Source organism: Acomys russatus, chromosome 15 (genome assembly GCF_903995435.1).
Source record: "Acomys russatus chromosome 15, mAcoRus1.1, whole genome shotgun sequence".
Lineage (NCBI taxonomy): Eukaryota > Metazoa > Chordata > Mammalia > Rodentia > Muridae > Acomys > Acomys russatus.
This window is the reverse complement of record NC_067151.1, coordinates 6,894,038-6,909,479: the sequence shown is the minus strand read 5'-3', so window position 1 is coordinate 6,909,479 and position 15,442 is coordinate 6,894,038. Positions and strand designations below refer to the sequence as shown.

At 46.5% G+C, this 15,442-nt stretch overlaps 1 protein-coding gene across 1 annotated transcript in view; it reads right to left on the bottom strand.

Annotated features, from left to right (window-relative positions):
* Positions 1-15,442, bottom strand: part of Nceh1 (neutral cholesterol ester hydrolase 1) — a 61,531-nt gene that overhangs the window by 11,395 nt on the left and 34,694 nt on the right. The window contains exons 2-3 of the mRNA XM_051156992.1: positions 4,560-4,788; positions 3,354-3,423 (exon numbers count right to left, since the gene is read on the bottom strand). Of these exons, the coding sequence (XP_051012949.1) occupies positions 3,354-3,423; positions 4,560-4,788 (299 nt within the window). The remainder of the gene's footprint in view (positions 1-3,353; positions 3,424-4,559; positions 4,789-15,442) is intronic.

The window sequence follows — 15,442 nt, the reverse complement described above, 5'->3', positions numbered from 1 at the left end:
AAGTCACAATACAGACAAGAATGACCTGAACTTCTGATTCGCCTATTTTTCTGGCTCCGGCACTAGGATTGCAGGCGTATACCACCAGACAGTGCTGAGGACCAGACCCAGGGCTGTGTGCATGCTGGGCAAGCAGCTGAGTTGTACCTCCATCCCCCAAATATAATTTTCTTTAAAGGTGTCTTTTCTGACCCTTCAATATACAGTGTTGCCCAAAGACACCTATGTTCACCACCTGCCTCATCACGCTGAGTCAAGGCTTTTAGACCGTGCTGAGGGGACCTGACTCTGCTATAGCACCAGGACTTAACACTGCAATCAGTGCAGGAGAGAAATTAAATCAATATTCATGGAATGGAAGGAAAAGCAAAGAAGTGAGCCAGCTAAAACAACAATGCCCCCACGTTAGGCGTCTGCACATTCTCTTCAAGTAAAGTGCATGGTCATATGATGCTGTCTGTCCTTCAGCTAAAGCATGGGGTGAAAGGCTTTCTGTGACCAGCCTGGGCCGCAACCCCCTTAGTATTTGCTCTGAATTCGAGGTGCGCAGTGAGTAGTCTGTTGGCTGACCCACTGCCATCTGGTCGCACCACTACTCATGCAGACCTGCTCAGAACTTTAGGAGGTCTCCAACTGTTTGACATTGTGACATGAAATTGTCATCTCTAAACATATTTGATTTCTTCTACATTCATAACTATCCTGGGGCATATTTAACGCAAGGGTCGGGCACAGGCTGGACAGGCCTACTAGAACACCGGAAACCTTTTTATCCCAATTGTCTAAACTGATCCCTAGACAGGACTTCAAGGCCCTTATCCCACGTCAGCATGAGTCTGCTTAGTGTTCACACTGCAGCCTTCCACAAGGTGCTGGGAACCCAAGTAGAGGGCTGATGATTTCTGTACCCAGGGAGGATTCCCAGCCCCTTTCTGCTTATGAGTTTCAGTGAGTTGCCTGAAGGTGCCCTGCACGGCCCCTGCAGGTTTCCCTCCCAGTGGATGAACATCTGGATGCCCGTTTATCCAGCATCAGCACCACAGGACTTGAAGAAGAAAGCAGCAGCTTCTGAGTCTTAGCTCTTCCTAAAAAGCTTGAAGATGCCAGGTGAGTGGCACACCCCTGTAATCCCAGCACTCGAGGACGCAGAGGCAGGAGGATCTCTGCAAGTTCAAGGCCAGCCTGGTCCTCAAAGCAAGTCCAGGACAGCCAAGGCTAACACAGAGAAACCTTGTCTCTAAAACAAAACAAAACAAAACAAAAAACAAAAAAGCTTGAAGACATCTGCTCTACCCTTCCGTGTTCTATGATAAGCCTAGAATCTAAAGTAACATCTGTGCTACTAGACTTAGGAGGCTGCTCGGTAGAGAACGTCACATAAGTGGTAAGAGCTCAGTGTGTGTTGCCCAACGTAGATACTGAAGTCGTAGGGTCTTTAAGTAAACAAGATCCCGCAGGGAACAAGAGCCCCATGGTGCCAAGCGAAGCAAGCCCGACTTCATTCCTTCTCTAGGCCTTTGAGTAACTACAGGGAGCAGGAAGCACTGAAGAGGCCTGAGGCTTCTGCAACACCACATTCTAGGGCCTCGTTCTGAGGGCTCGGCTCCCTCGGTGCTCTTCTTTCCCCAGGCCTGCGCCCCAGGCCTGACGACACAGTTGTTTATGGGATGATTCCTGCACTGCAGAACTTCACCAAGAGTCATCAGGGCTCTGCAAGGCCAGGCTGCAGGTTCGGAAAAGCCTGGGAGCTATGCAGAACAACTTTGTAGCTACAACTACACAGTGGGGCAGCCTCCTCAGCCACACTGTGTGAGCGACCACAGGCTTCTGTTTGTTCATAGGGTAGGGCTACCTGCTGCCTCGGTACAGCAGCTCTCACACAGGCTATACAGCCGGAGGGTTCTCCAGACCTCAGGTCTGCAGTAGGGTGAGAGGGGGGTAGACCACGAATGAGAAGAAAGCAGAGGGAAGGGGGAACTGGACGAGCCTGGGTCATATCAGCAGTCGGTGCCTTCACTGTCTGGTCACTCTGCATTATCAGCTTCCTCCAATCCTGGCTTGATACTCAGTAAGACACGGGGTCCTCTAGAGCTTCTGACCCTGGGTCAGTCCCACACCCACCTATGTGTCTATTTAGCCATTTGACTTCATGTAGGTGATTCAGTTTTTCTCTTCTGTGAAGAAAATATAAAATATATAGTGTGTATGTGTGTGTGTGTGTGTGTGTTACTATATGTGTGTGCTGGTTCATGTTCCTATGTGTGAGGAGGCCAGAAGTTTACACTGAGTGTTTTCTCTATGTTTGCTACTTTTGTTTTGTTTTTGTTTTTTGTTTTTTTTTTAAAGGCAAAGTCTCTCAGTAAACCTGGAGCTCAGCCATTCAGCGAGACCAGCTTATCAGCAAGTCTCCAGGACCCTTCTGTCTCCTCCCCTGCCCTGGACTTACAGCATGCATGACCACATCTGGCCTTTTTGTGTGTTGCGGGGGGGTGGGGTGGGTGGTATTAGGGATACAAAATATGAAGCCAGGTCCTCATGTTTGCACAGAAAACATTTCAGCTACTAAGCCAGCTTCCTTACTGTTGTTCCGTTGTTGTTGTTGTTGTTGTTTTAATGAAGGCCTTTAATCTGTAGCCCAGACTGGCCTAGAAATTATTACATAGACCAGACTGGCCTTGAGCTCATAGCAACTCTCCTGTCTCTATCCAAATGCTAGGATTACAGGCATAAAGCACCATGCCATCCTGTCCTGGGTGATTTACATGAGAATTTAGAAATTTGGACTCCTCATGCACTCATCATCAACTAACCCCTAGATTCCCTGTATATGCTGGGATGTTTTTGATCACAATGATTCAGCAAGAAACAAAAGTCCCCACCACCCGATGTGTATCAATTCCTATTGCAAACATGTAACAGGTTAAATGTATGGCCTGTCAAACATGGAAGATGCCTTTGGGGGCATAATAAAACAGAGGAAAGTGGCTGGAACTTTACATGGAGCTGTCAAAGAAGGCCTTCATACAGGGGAAATCTGAAGGAAGATATAAGTAAGAGATGAGGAACTGAAAGCCCCGAGACAATGCCGCCATGAGACAGAGATGAGATGTGCCATTACCATGGCAACAGTGGTCAAATTATTCAGATACCTCCAAAGGACCAAAGCTTTATACCAGGCACCCATATTAGGCAGCTCACAAGCACCTGAAACTCCAGCTCCAGGGATCTGGCACACTCTTCTGGCGTCTGTGGACACCAGCACTCATGTGACATATCCACAGATAGCATGGACACAAACGCGTAATACAAAATAAAAATCCTAGTAAGAATCACGGCTGTTGGTAACTACTCACTCAATAGAGACGATGACGGCATTCAGCTCCTCCGCCATGGCTGTGCACAGCTCGTCATAGTAGCTGACCTCTAAGAGACAAGAAGTAATCACTACACAAGTGGCCATTCCAGCTGTCCGCTGTCACATGCTTCTGATATACACTCTTTTTAGACTAATATAATAATAGCAACAAACACTGAAAAATACATGTGAGCCAGGTGTGGTAGCACTTGCTTCTAATCTCAGAAGCTGGCAGATAGAGGCGGGATGATCACGAGTTCAAGTCTAATATGGACATCACTCTGGGATACATGAGACTGTGTCAAAAAAATCAAGGAGTGGAAGGGACTAGGGGAAGTGGAAGGACTGGAAGGAAGGAGGGAGGGAGGCAGGAAGAATTAGAAAGTGAGGAAAAGAATGATTGAAAGGCGATCATATAGAGACACACTCAAATGCAAAATTTAAATCTGTTTTATGATAAAATGTAATTACTGCAACTAGCAGGAATCAGTACTGGGTTAGTTTTGAATATGTTTTATACTAAACATTTATTTCATAATGGGCTATATGAAATACACCAAATTAATTCTGATTTTGAAGCTCTTCACACACACCCTGTCAAAACAGATCACAGCAAATTGGCAGTTTCCTCCTTAGAATTATAACACTTTACACTTTAACATCCTCATTTGCTGTGCTTCAGGAAAATTAGCAATGTGAAGAACATGGTAGTTTCTTGACAGAATTTGAGAAGTTTTAGCATCTCCTAGACAGGGGACTGAAGTCTGGGTTATGTAGTCCTAAGGATTGAACCAAGAGCTTCTGTAACTCAAACCAAGGAGTTTGTGCATGCTGGACAACCCTCTGCTGTCTAAGCTACACTCCAAGCTTAGAAAAGATTTTCAAAGCAATCTGCCAGCACCAAGAAGCAAATCAGCAGGGGCTGGGGCCGTCACTCGGCGGTGGAGCTGTTGTCTCATGCACAGTGCAATCCCAGGGCTGCAAACAGGAAGGAAAGAAGGAAGACAGACAGACAGAAAGAAAGGAAGGAAGGAGAGAGGGCCCAATAAGCAAAACCTTTCTAGACCACAATCACAGAACGAAAGGAGGCACTGCCAACGTGGACAGGATGAGAGTGGAAACCGGGCTGGTCCCATCCTGAAACAGGACTTACATCCCCTCGCAGAGCCAAGCATGGAATCACCTGCGGGTGATGGGGACTTACTTGCACCTGCCAGGGCCCAGCCTCCTCCGTGGATATAGATCACACTGCGTTGCAGTGGCTCATCGGGTTTCGGAGAGCCTTCAAACACTCGGACTTCCACCCCATCAAAGTCGGTATCTGTCACCTTCACTTTCAGAGACGACCTTGCACTTTTCTTGCCAAAAGAAATGATGAAGAAGTTCAGGGCGATCAGATGGTGGCTCAGGCCCAGGGAATGTATCAGGTGACTCTGCAGGGTTGTGGGGAAGAAAGGGAAGAGCATCAGTGGTCAGCACCAGACAGGCAGCCAGAGTGATGCTCACCAACACATTTGGGCTTGTTTAGTTTGCTTTTTTCCCACTGAGAGTGAGCAAGAGCTTATGCATGTGTGTGTGCGCACGTGTGCATGCGTGCGTGTGTGTATGAGAGAGAGAACACACACAAGGGTCTCACTGTGTGCCCCCCCCCCCACAAGGCCCTGAAACTTGCTATGGTAGCCCAGGCTGGCCACAGACTCACAGAGCTCTTTGTGCCTTTGCCAGCTGAGGGCTGGGATTAAAGGCAGGCATGCCTCAATTCGTTTTTTTGACACAGGGTCTTTACTCACTATCTCAGGCTGGATGGGGACAGTTGAGTTCTTACAAACAACTGTTCCTGGACTGGAGAAGTCATGGGACACTTAGAACCTGACCACAAACTGTCTATTCACCTTGGGTCTTAGAGCGAACAGCATTTTCTCCCTCCCACTCACCCTCTTCCCCTGTACCCACTCCCACCCCTCTCCTGTCTTCCCCCCACCCACCCACCCATCCCCTACCCTCTTGTGTGTTTCCATAGAGCCTGTGTACTTGTTCCAGGCTTTACCACTTATTTCTGCAATGCTGGAGATGAAACTCAAGGCCTTGGGACAAGTGCTCTACCATGAAGCCACACTCCAGCCCTGACAAAATATTTTCATCCCCCCTTTAAAATTCTTTTTTGGAGACAGGGTCTCACTAAATAGCCTGGACCGCTTTCAGTAGCCCACCCTGGAGGAGCTGCAATTACAGACCTGTACCACCAGGCTCAAATACTCCTTTCTAAGCAGCTGGAACATGCTTGTTTTCTAAAGCCAGTCTAACTATCAAATAAACAAACCACAGCCTCAATAAAATGCCAAGATTGGAGGAAGAATAATACTTAAGTGTAAATGAAAGAAAAAAATGTTATACTACATTAAACACTTTTAAAGTGTTTTAAAGCGTCTGTGTTTAGAAGTGTGTGGTCTTCCTAACACTGGGGGAAGATCAGGAGGCAGCAGAGCCGGAAACTGTGCCAGCTGCGGTTGAAGCCTGTGAAGCAGGGCTGCTGGAAGCGGAAGGAATTGCTGCCAGTGAGAACCTGTCTGGGCTACACAGAGCTCCTGGCCAGCCTGAGCTATGTGTAAAACCTAATCTCAAAACAAACAAAGGACACGGGATTGAGGCTTCGCAGAAAGCACAGTTGGAGAAGAGCCTGAATCCCAGCAGAGACCTTCCACGTGTATTCTTCTCTTTCACTTCTACAAGATCCTTAGCAAAGCCAGCTGGAGAGATGGCTCACAGGTTAAGGGTACCTCTGTGCAAGCATGAAGACCAGCTCATAGCCCTCAGGGCGCACATAACAAGCCTGGTGCGTGAAGACCAGGCCACAGCCCTCAGAACACACATAACAAACCCGGTGTTCCTGTAAAGTCCAGCTCTCCCTGAGCGACCAGCTGCCCTCTTGCAGAGTGCCCCCTCCCCACACTCACCCCTCCACACACAACGCATACATACACACTTACAGAGAAACACAAGGAAATAAATTAATCTTCCCCCCCCCCCCCCGCAAAAAAAAAAAGATTTTCAGCAAAGAGCAGAGCTGGAGAGTGCTGGTGCTTTACTGTAGACTATGAAACCAGGATCTGACAACAGCAGCGAGCTAAGCCACCATTTCCTGGTAGGCCACATTCACTTCTCACCTTCCAGACCCAGGCCACACAGGAAATGCAGGAAAGCATTCATTATAAGCCCACCAGGCAACAGTCATCAAAACCAGGAGCTGCTTGCCATCAACAGCATTTGGCAATATTCATTTACCATAAGCAACAGGGACATAACTATTGATAATTTCTACACATGCTCTGACATAATTGTTCAATTTACTGAAAAACTTAAAATAATTGTTACTATCCATCATATTAAATGAATGGAGGGCCAGCAAGACGGCTCAGTGGGTAGTGGCACTTGCTGCCAAACCTGACAATCTGAGCTCAAGCCCTGGAATCCACTTCAAAAGGGAGGGCTGATTGCTGCAAGCTGCCCTTTGACCTCCACATGTGTGCTGAAGCAGACGTGCACACAAATAATTAATAAAATAAATAAATAAATAAATATATGAACATGAAGGGAGGGATTGTGCACGTGTGTGTGTAAGAGAGAGAGAGCAATTCTAAGTTTAAATTCTTTGGAAAATTAGAAAATGGCATTTGATTTGCATGGTGTAAACCAGCATTCTGACTAGGATAACAGTGACACTGACCAGGGCATCGCTGTGTTCACCAGGAGCAGGTACCACAAGCCGGCCCTACCCCGTCTCAGTTTACCCAGGCCTTCCCAGAAACGCTTGTTTCACAGCCTGCATTCACTTCCATAGTTTCTGAAAGCCAGTGTGCTTTGTTGACAACAGTGACTGGGAGAGGGGGTAGGGGTGGGGGTGAGGGTGGCACTTAGCAGAGGATGTGAAGGAAAGAGAGCAAGAGGGAAAATAAAACGGGTGGTAGAGAAAGAACCCAAAAGGCCGCTAAAGGGACTTTGATGCTTGGGATTACTGATAAATTAGAGAAATGAGAGAGCAGTTATCCCAGCAACAGGTGTGACAGTGCAAAGCTATGACCTCAGCACCTGCCGGCCAGGAGCGGCTCCTGACGGAGTTCACAGTCATACCGAATACACAGTGAGCAAGACCAGCCTGGAATGCGTGGCTTCCTGACCCAGTGAAATCAATCAGCTACTCTATGGTCAGTGTGCTCCAATCTTTCAAAATTTGAAAACAGGTCCCAGGCAGGACAGCACCTGCCCACCGCGTGCATTATGTAAGTAAGCAGGTGTAGTGGTGCACAAGTGCAACTGCAGAGGTGATGGAGGGAGCAGGATGGGCATCTCAAGGCCGTCCTTGGCTATGAAGCATGTACAGGCTAGGCTGCGCTATGGGATCCTGACTCAAACAGGCTGACCTCCCCAGGTCTGACGGTCAAAGAGCAAATGACAGAATACAGCTCGAAACTCTATTCCACTTGTTGGCATATCATCTGTTTGGTTTCTGAATTGGACCAATCTCTGGTGGCTAATTCGACGCCGACATCATGGACACTGTAGGTATGGAGAGCCTGCGGGGAAAGGAAGAGACAGTCTTCTGAAATCAAAAGCAACAAAGGAAGTTGGATGAGGTAGTACATGCTTGCGTTCCTAGTACTCAGGCCTGAGGCAGGGGAATCACCAAGAGTTTGAGGCTAGCCTGGCCTATATAATATGTGTGGGGCCAGCCTGGGCATTTGTAGTAAGACTTTTAGGTATGGTGGCAGTTATGAGGAGGTTGAGACTAGAGGATTACAGGAGTTTGAATCTAGCCTGGGCTACATAGTAAGCTCCAGGTCAGCCTGAGCTACAGAGAAAGAACTTGCTTTTAAGAACATTAAAACAAAAAAGGCCACAGAGCCCAATAGAGGACAGCTGGCACTACAGGCCAGCAGCTAAGCAGCGAGAGGGGTCCACGTGCTACGTGAAGCCAACGGGAGTTTCCAGTTCAGCCTAACACAGAGTGGCCAACATAAGCTAGAATGTTAGGAGGCTCTGGTTTGGGCTTTTTGTGAACCCCACTGCACAGTTCTGCAATGTGATCTTCTACAGAGGATAACGCGGTGTCACAATGTCAAAAGGTTGGACACCTTTGGGCCCAGGCAAAGGTTAGCACAGCTCAGGGTGGACAGTCTTGCTCCTGTCCAGGGATGAAATCCAGCCAAGGGGAATCTTATCTTGAGCTGGATTGAAGATAAGATATAAGCAACTAGGAAAAATGATGAAGCCAGGTTCAAAAGGGTTGGCCAGGAGTCTTTTTTTAAAGAAAATATAGTTTATTAATTTATTCATATTACATCTCAATTGTTATTCCATCCCTTGTATCCTCCCAATCCTCCCTCCCTCCCATTTTCCCCTTACTCCCCTCCCCTATGACTGTGACTGAGGGAGACTTCCTCCCCCTGTATATGTCCATAGGGTATCAAGTCTCTTCTTGGTAGCCTGCTATCCTTCCTCTGAGTGCCAACAAGCCTCCCCATCCATGGGACGTGGTCAAATATGGGGCACCAGAGTTTGTGTGTAAGTCAGACCCCACTCTCCACTCAACTGAGAAGAATGTCCTGTCCATTGGCTAGATCTGGGTAGGGGTTCAAAGTTTACTGCATGTATTGTCCTTGGCTGGTGCCATAATTTGAGCAGTACTCCTGGGCCCAGATCCGCCCGTCATAATGATCTACTTGTAGGTTTAATCAAATACCTACTGCTAGAAAAGGCAAAGCTGCAAAGAGGAGGCAGAGGGGCATGTGGGTGAAGGGGGAATAGGGGGGATGGCAACAAACCCCTTAATCTGGTGCTCAGCCTTAAAGGACCATCTACCCATCCCTCACGAAAGGCTCCAGCAACATCACAGAAGAGAGGACAGAAAGGATGTACGAGCTGAGGGCAGGGAGTAGGGCTTGTGAACTGCTGTCTTCGGGACATGCTGGAAATGCTTTAAAGGAGTGGGAGAGGAACTGGGGGTGGATATGATCAAGATACACTGTGTACATAAAAGAAATTATCAGAAAAGCAAAACAAAACAAAAAAGCCAGGCATGGTGGCGCATGCCTTTAATCCCAGCACTCGGGAAGCAGAAGCAGGCGGATCTCTGTGAGTTCGAGGCCAGCCTGGTCTACAAAGCGAGTCTAGGACAGCCAAGGCTACACAGAGAAACCTTGTCTCAAAAAAAAAAAAAAAAAGAAAGAAAGAAAGAAAGAAAGAAATTATCAGTAATAAATCGATACACATATTTATATAGAGGTAGTCATCTGGAACAGACAAGAACAGAAGCCAACAGTGTCAACTCCAGAGCCATTGGGCCAAATTCCCAGCTCTCTCTTACTAGTCCTGGAACTCCAGGTCAATCACTAAACCCTTCTGTGCCACAACATCCCATCTCTAATATGTTACTAGCACCCATGTCTAAAGGTGCTGGTGGTGGTGGCCATGTGTAACTCAGCACCTGGGGGTGAGAGAGGAAGTCAGGAGCCCAAGGCCATCCCTCTGCTGCATAGTTTGAAGCCACCCTGGGCTGCAGGAGACTCTCTCAAAAATAAAATAAAATGCAAAACCAAAATATTGATATAGCAATGTTCTGCAACTGTTGGCTAAATGTTGTAAACAGAAAACTTTTCTGTATGTGTGCTGGCCAATTGTTACGTCACCTTGATACAAGCTGGAATCATTTTAGAGCATAGAACCTCAAGTGAGAGAACTGCCCCCACCAGATTAGCCTGTGGTTCATTTTCTTGATTGATGACTGATGTGGGACGTCGCCACTCACTGTAGGCTGTGCTAGCCTGGGCAGTGGTCTGGGGGTGCTGTAAGAAACTGGGTTGATCAAGGCAAGGGGAGCAGGGGAGTAAGCAGCCTTCATCCATGCCTCTGTATCAGCTCCTGCCTTGAGTCCTGCCCTGACTCCCTTGGGTGATGGACTGCAATCTATAAACTGAAATAAACTTTTTCTTCCCCAGGTTGCTGCTGGTCATGGCGTTTTATCACAGCAATAGAAAACTTAGTAAGACGGTAAGTACTTGTGGATCCCAGGGAGACAAGAGGAGGCCAGGAAGGGCCTGCTGCAAGATGCTCCACCACGGAAATATCATCGTAAGCTGCAACATGAGCCATTGAAGACTCGACTAGAGCTCATGGCTTGCTTCATGTCTCTTCCCCCATCTGATGGTCTAGTTTCTAGGTGAGTGGTTCTTCAGCTTTTCTAGCATGTTCCTTTCTTTATGTCTAGCGTCTTTCTAATTCACCTCATCACATTCTGCTCGTCTGCACCAATTATAGTAAAAAAAAAAAAACGTACTTGGACCAAAAAAAAAAAAAAAAAATCATTTTTCTGCATCACAATCTGGTCATGTTTTTTAAGCACTATAAGGTTTCAGTAGACGTTTATTATGGTTATTATTTGAAGTGGGTTTGAGTATACTTTAAATGTCTAAGTATACTTTTAAATGCAGACTTAGGGAGAAATGCAGACAGGGTTTCACTATGTAGCCCTGGCTGTCTTAGAAATCACTATGTAGAATAGGCTGGTCTTGAACTTATAGAGATTTCCCTGCATCTGCCTCCCAAGGGCTGGGATTAAAGGTATGCACCATCATGATCAGCTTGAGGGACAGATTTAGTTCTGGTTGTTGTTAGTACTCAACTGTCATGCCTCTACTGTAGGACAGAGAAGGAGGGTAGAACAGTGGGGTATAGATGTGTTTCTGGTTGTGGATAGGGGTCCCACATTTCAACCTCAGCAAGGATAGAAAGAGAACATGAAGGGACCGAAGTCCTCAAAAAGACCCAACTACGGCTAAGTGACAGAGCTTCACCCTCAACCCCCACCCATCTGTCCCTGTCTCTGTCTCTGCCCTCAGGACAGCTCCAAACTGTTGTTTTTATAAAAATCTGTGTTTGTTTCTCAGTTTCTCTCTTAACTTGGCTGTCACACAAATAATTGAGACTCTATTATATTATTTCAACAAGCTTCACAGCACAAGAACTAAGCAGTTATGAGTCTCATCGTAACTCTCTATGCTAATTTGGGTTCTTCCCAGCTTACATCCCAGAGATACTTGCACTTTGTCAATTTCCTGTTCGCTTGCTTCTCTCTCCTGTTCCGTCCCAGACATCTCCTGTGGCTGAATCCCTCACATGCTCCTCTAACTCCTCCTCTCCTGGCTGGCAGGAAGTCCAGCCCTATTCTCTCTGCTGCTCAGTGATTGGCTGTAAGCTGCTTTATTAGCATACCAGGAGACAATGGAGGATCAGTGTTTACACAACATTGAGACAGGAAAATCTCAGAACAAGGATTGTAAACAGATATGGTCGGTGGGGTGGGGGTTGGTACAGAAACCAGCGTTTGAATTACATAATACCCTCATTTCTACAGCAAACCTCCCTTGCTGGACCTGCCCCATCTTGAATTCTAACTCAGAAAATGGCACTTTCTTCCCCTTTCCATCTCCTTCACCACAGCAGCTACCGAGAGCCTCAGCTTGCTGTCCTCTCCTGTGTATCACTGTCCAGTTCTCACTTTTGGTCGTTTTTTTTCCCCCCTTCTTTATATACAATAGTAGGAACCTGAAAAAGGGATTCTGTGCCCATAGTGACACAAACATTCAGGATGCAGAGGAAAGAGGGTCGATTGAACATGAGTTTGTAATACATAGGAACTCTAATTCAAAATGAAAACAGTAGAACCTTGGAAAAAACAAAATAAATTAAATGGCCAGTTGACGTGAGACAAAAGATAGATAGAAAGGTAGATAGACAGACAGACAATGGATAGATATTAGATAGATAAGATAGATTGATTGATAGATAGATAGACAGATAGACAGACAGACAGACAGACAACACCTGTTAGCAATCCTTTCTCTGGACCCTTTCTAAGTCGGGTAAAGAACTGCAAGATGAGGCCATTGCAATCCACAGTACACAACCAAGACTTACTGAAGCAACGGTAGTCTGCATATGCTAATTTTTATGGTATGTAACAAGGCTAGGTCCCCTTTTCTTTCTTGAGTTGGATGGACAAGATACACTTAGTGGATTGGGTCACTTTAAGTGACAGCAGGGACCAGATGGAAGTAGACAGACTTCTGAAATATCCACGGAGAAAAAAAGCCTACGTCCAGAATAGGAACAACCCCTGCTAAAAGAGGATTCTTTCAGACAAGAAGCAGGAATGAGACCATCTTGGGTTAAATATAAAGTATTCAGAGATCACCCTGATCTAGTCCAGGGCCTTTTTTCCTAGCTACCTATCTACTCAAGAATTAACTGCTGTCCCTCAGATAGATGGATGGGTAGATGGATGGGTAGTAGGGTGGGTAGGTGGATGGATAGATGGATGGATGGATGGATGGATAGTAGGGTGGGTAGGTGAATGGATAGATGAATGGATGGATGGATGGATAGTAGGGTGGGTAGGTGGATGGATAGATGGATGGATGGATGGATAGATGGATGGACAGGTAGTAGGGTGTGTACAGATGGATGGACGGATGGATGGATGAGCTACAATGGGTTGGTTAAAAGAGGGCCGTATGAAAATGCACTGTCTTCTTTGAGTTAAAAGCTCAAGTTAGCCAGGCCTGGTGATACAAGAGTATAGCTCCAGTTTACAAGAGTCAAGGCCAAATACACAACCAGTTTCAGACTGTTGTGGATTACAGCGATAAAAGAAAAGGGTCAGGGGCACAAAACAGGCAGGAAAAAGAAGACTTAAGGTAGAACTGCCCCCAGTAGAAATCACCTTCTCCAAGGGATGAGGACCACACCCTGCCTGCCCCCTCTACACCTGTGTGAAGTCTCTGGAACGACCCTTCATTTTTGCTTTCCAGGTCCTAGTTCTTCTTTCTTCCTTTGGAATGGCAACTCACACCATTCTTTTCTTTTCTTTTCTTTTCTTTTAATTTTTTTTTTATTAATTTATTCTTGCTACATCTCAATGGTTATCCCATGCCTTGTATCCTCCCATTCTTCCCTCCCTCCCATTTTCCCATTATTCCCCTCCCCTATGACTGTTCCTGAGGGGGATTACCTCCCCCTGTATATGCTCATAGGGTATCAAGTCTCTTCTTGGTAACCTGCTGTCCTTCCTCTGATTGCCACCAGGTCTCCCCCTCCAGGGGACATGGCCACTCTTTTCTCTGGTCTGTCTGTCACATGCTTTCTCAGGTTGCACACCAAGTCTGTCTATGCTTAACGTCTCCTTCACTTTCTCTTTCTTCTGACCCACTGCTCTCTTTATCTCTGGGAAGTTGTCTGTCCATATTAACATTCATGTTTCCTCAGCTCCCCTCACCACGTGACCTATGACATTCTGACTTCCGGCCCCACGTCTCCAAACTAAGTTCACAAATGTCCTACTCGGTCAAGCGTCTACCAACCTGCTCCTCAGTCTCTTCCCCTTTAACTCTCCAGGCTTTTGTCTACTGTGCCACAGACTGACTCTATTATCTATCTATCTATCTCTGTGGGTGGGCTGGGTTTGGTTTTTTTTTTCCCCCTGCAGTGGCGGGGAGGGGGTTAAGACAGGGTTTCTCTGTGTAGCTCTGGCTGTCCTGGAACTTTCTCTATAGACCAGACATGCCTGGAACTCAGAGATCTGCTTACCTCTGCCTCCTAAGTGCTGGGATAAAAGGTGTGCACCACCACCACCTAGCTCAGAATTTTCTTAAATAATGGTGTCGTCAGAGTCGTTATTTTTTATTCTGCTGTGGAACTAGGGGTTGGTACCAGGGCTTCTCAAACACTAGGTAAGAACTCTACCACTGGGTAACCCCCTGAGCCCCCTCCCCACCATCTTAAACTATTCTGTCTTGAAGCAGAGTCTCACTAAGTTTCCCAAAGGAGTCTTGAACTTTTATGACTTTTATTTTAAATCAGCACATGTATGTATATACGGGTATGTACACATGTAATTGCAGCTGTTCTTGTATTCCAAAACAGAACAGTGGCTCTTCAAGAACTGGAGTTATTGGCAGTGGTGACCTGCCCAGCCTGGATGCTCTAAGTAGAGCAAGTACTCTTAACCACTAAGCCATCTCTAAACCCTGCTTAATTTTAAACTCTGTGCTAGATAGTTTTTTTTTTAAAGATTTATTTATTTATTGCATATGAATGCTCTATCTGATTATATTATAGATGGTTGTGAGCCACCATGTGGTTGCTGGGAGTTGAACTCAGGACCTCTGGAAGAGCAGGCGGCGCTCTTAACCACTGAACCATCTCTGCAGCCCATGTGCTAGATAGTTTTATGTCAACTTGACACAAACTAAAGCCATCTGAGATGAGTGAACCTCAATTAGGAAAATACCTTCATAAGGTAGAGTGACAGGTAAGCCTGTTGGACATTTTCTTAATTGGTGACTGACGGGGCAGGACACAGAACATTGTGGGTGGTGCTTTCTCTGGGCTGGTGGCCCGGGGTTCATAAGAAAAATGGCTGAGCAAGCCATGAAGAGCAAGCCAGTAAGCAGTACCCTCCCTTGACCCCTGCATCAGCTCCCGCCTCCAGGTTCCTGCTGTTTGAGTTTCTGCCCTCAATGATTTTGATGAGGAACGGTTCTATGGAAGTATGAGTGGAATAAACCCTTTCCTCCCCAACTTGCTTTCGGTCATGGTGTTTCATCACAGCACTAGTTACAGTAACTAAGGGAAGGTCAGAGGACAACGTCCAGGAATCAGCTCTTTCCTTCCACCACAGATTCTAAGAGTTGAGCTCAGTCATCGGGCTTGCATAAGAAGTCTTTGAACCTGCTGAGCCATTTTGCAAGCCCAACTTGGGCTCTCAGCCCTCCTGCGTTGTCACTGGATTTACAAGCCTGCATTATGTTGGGGGATGGTAGGCCATATGGCCAATGTTCAGCCATCTTGTCAGAGCCTAGGTTTCTATTTCTCCAGCAGTCTGTCATTTACCAAAAACCAGTTGACCCTGTTGTGGTTCGGCAGTTAGACACCTGTTGTGGTTTATTGTGGGGGACAGTCATTCTAAGACCCCCGAGCTCATAGTAAGAGCTACTCCTTTCTGGCTATAAACTAGCTTTTCCAGTAAGACTACTG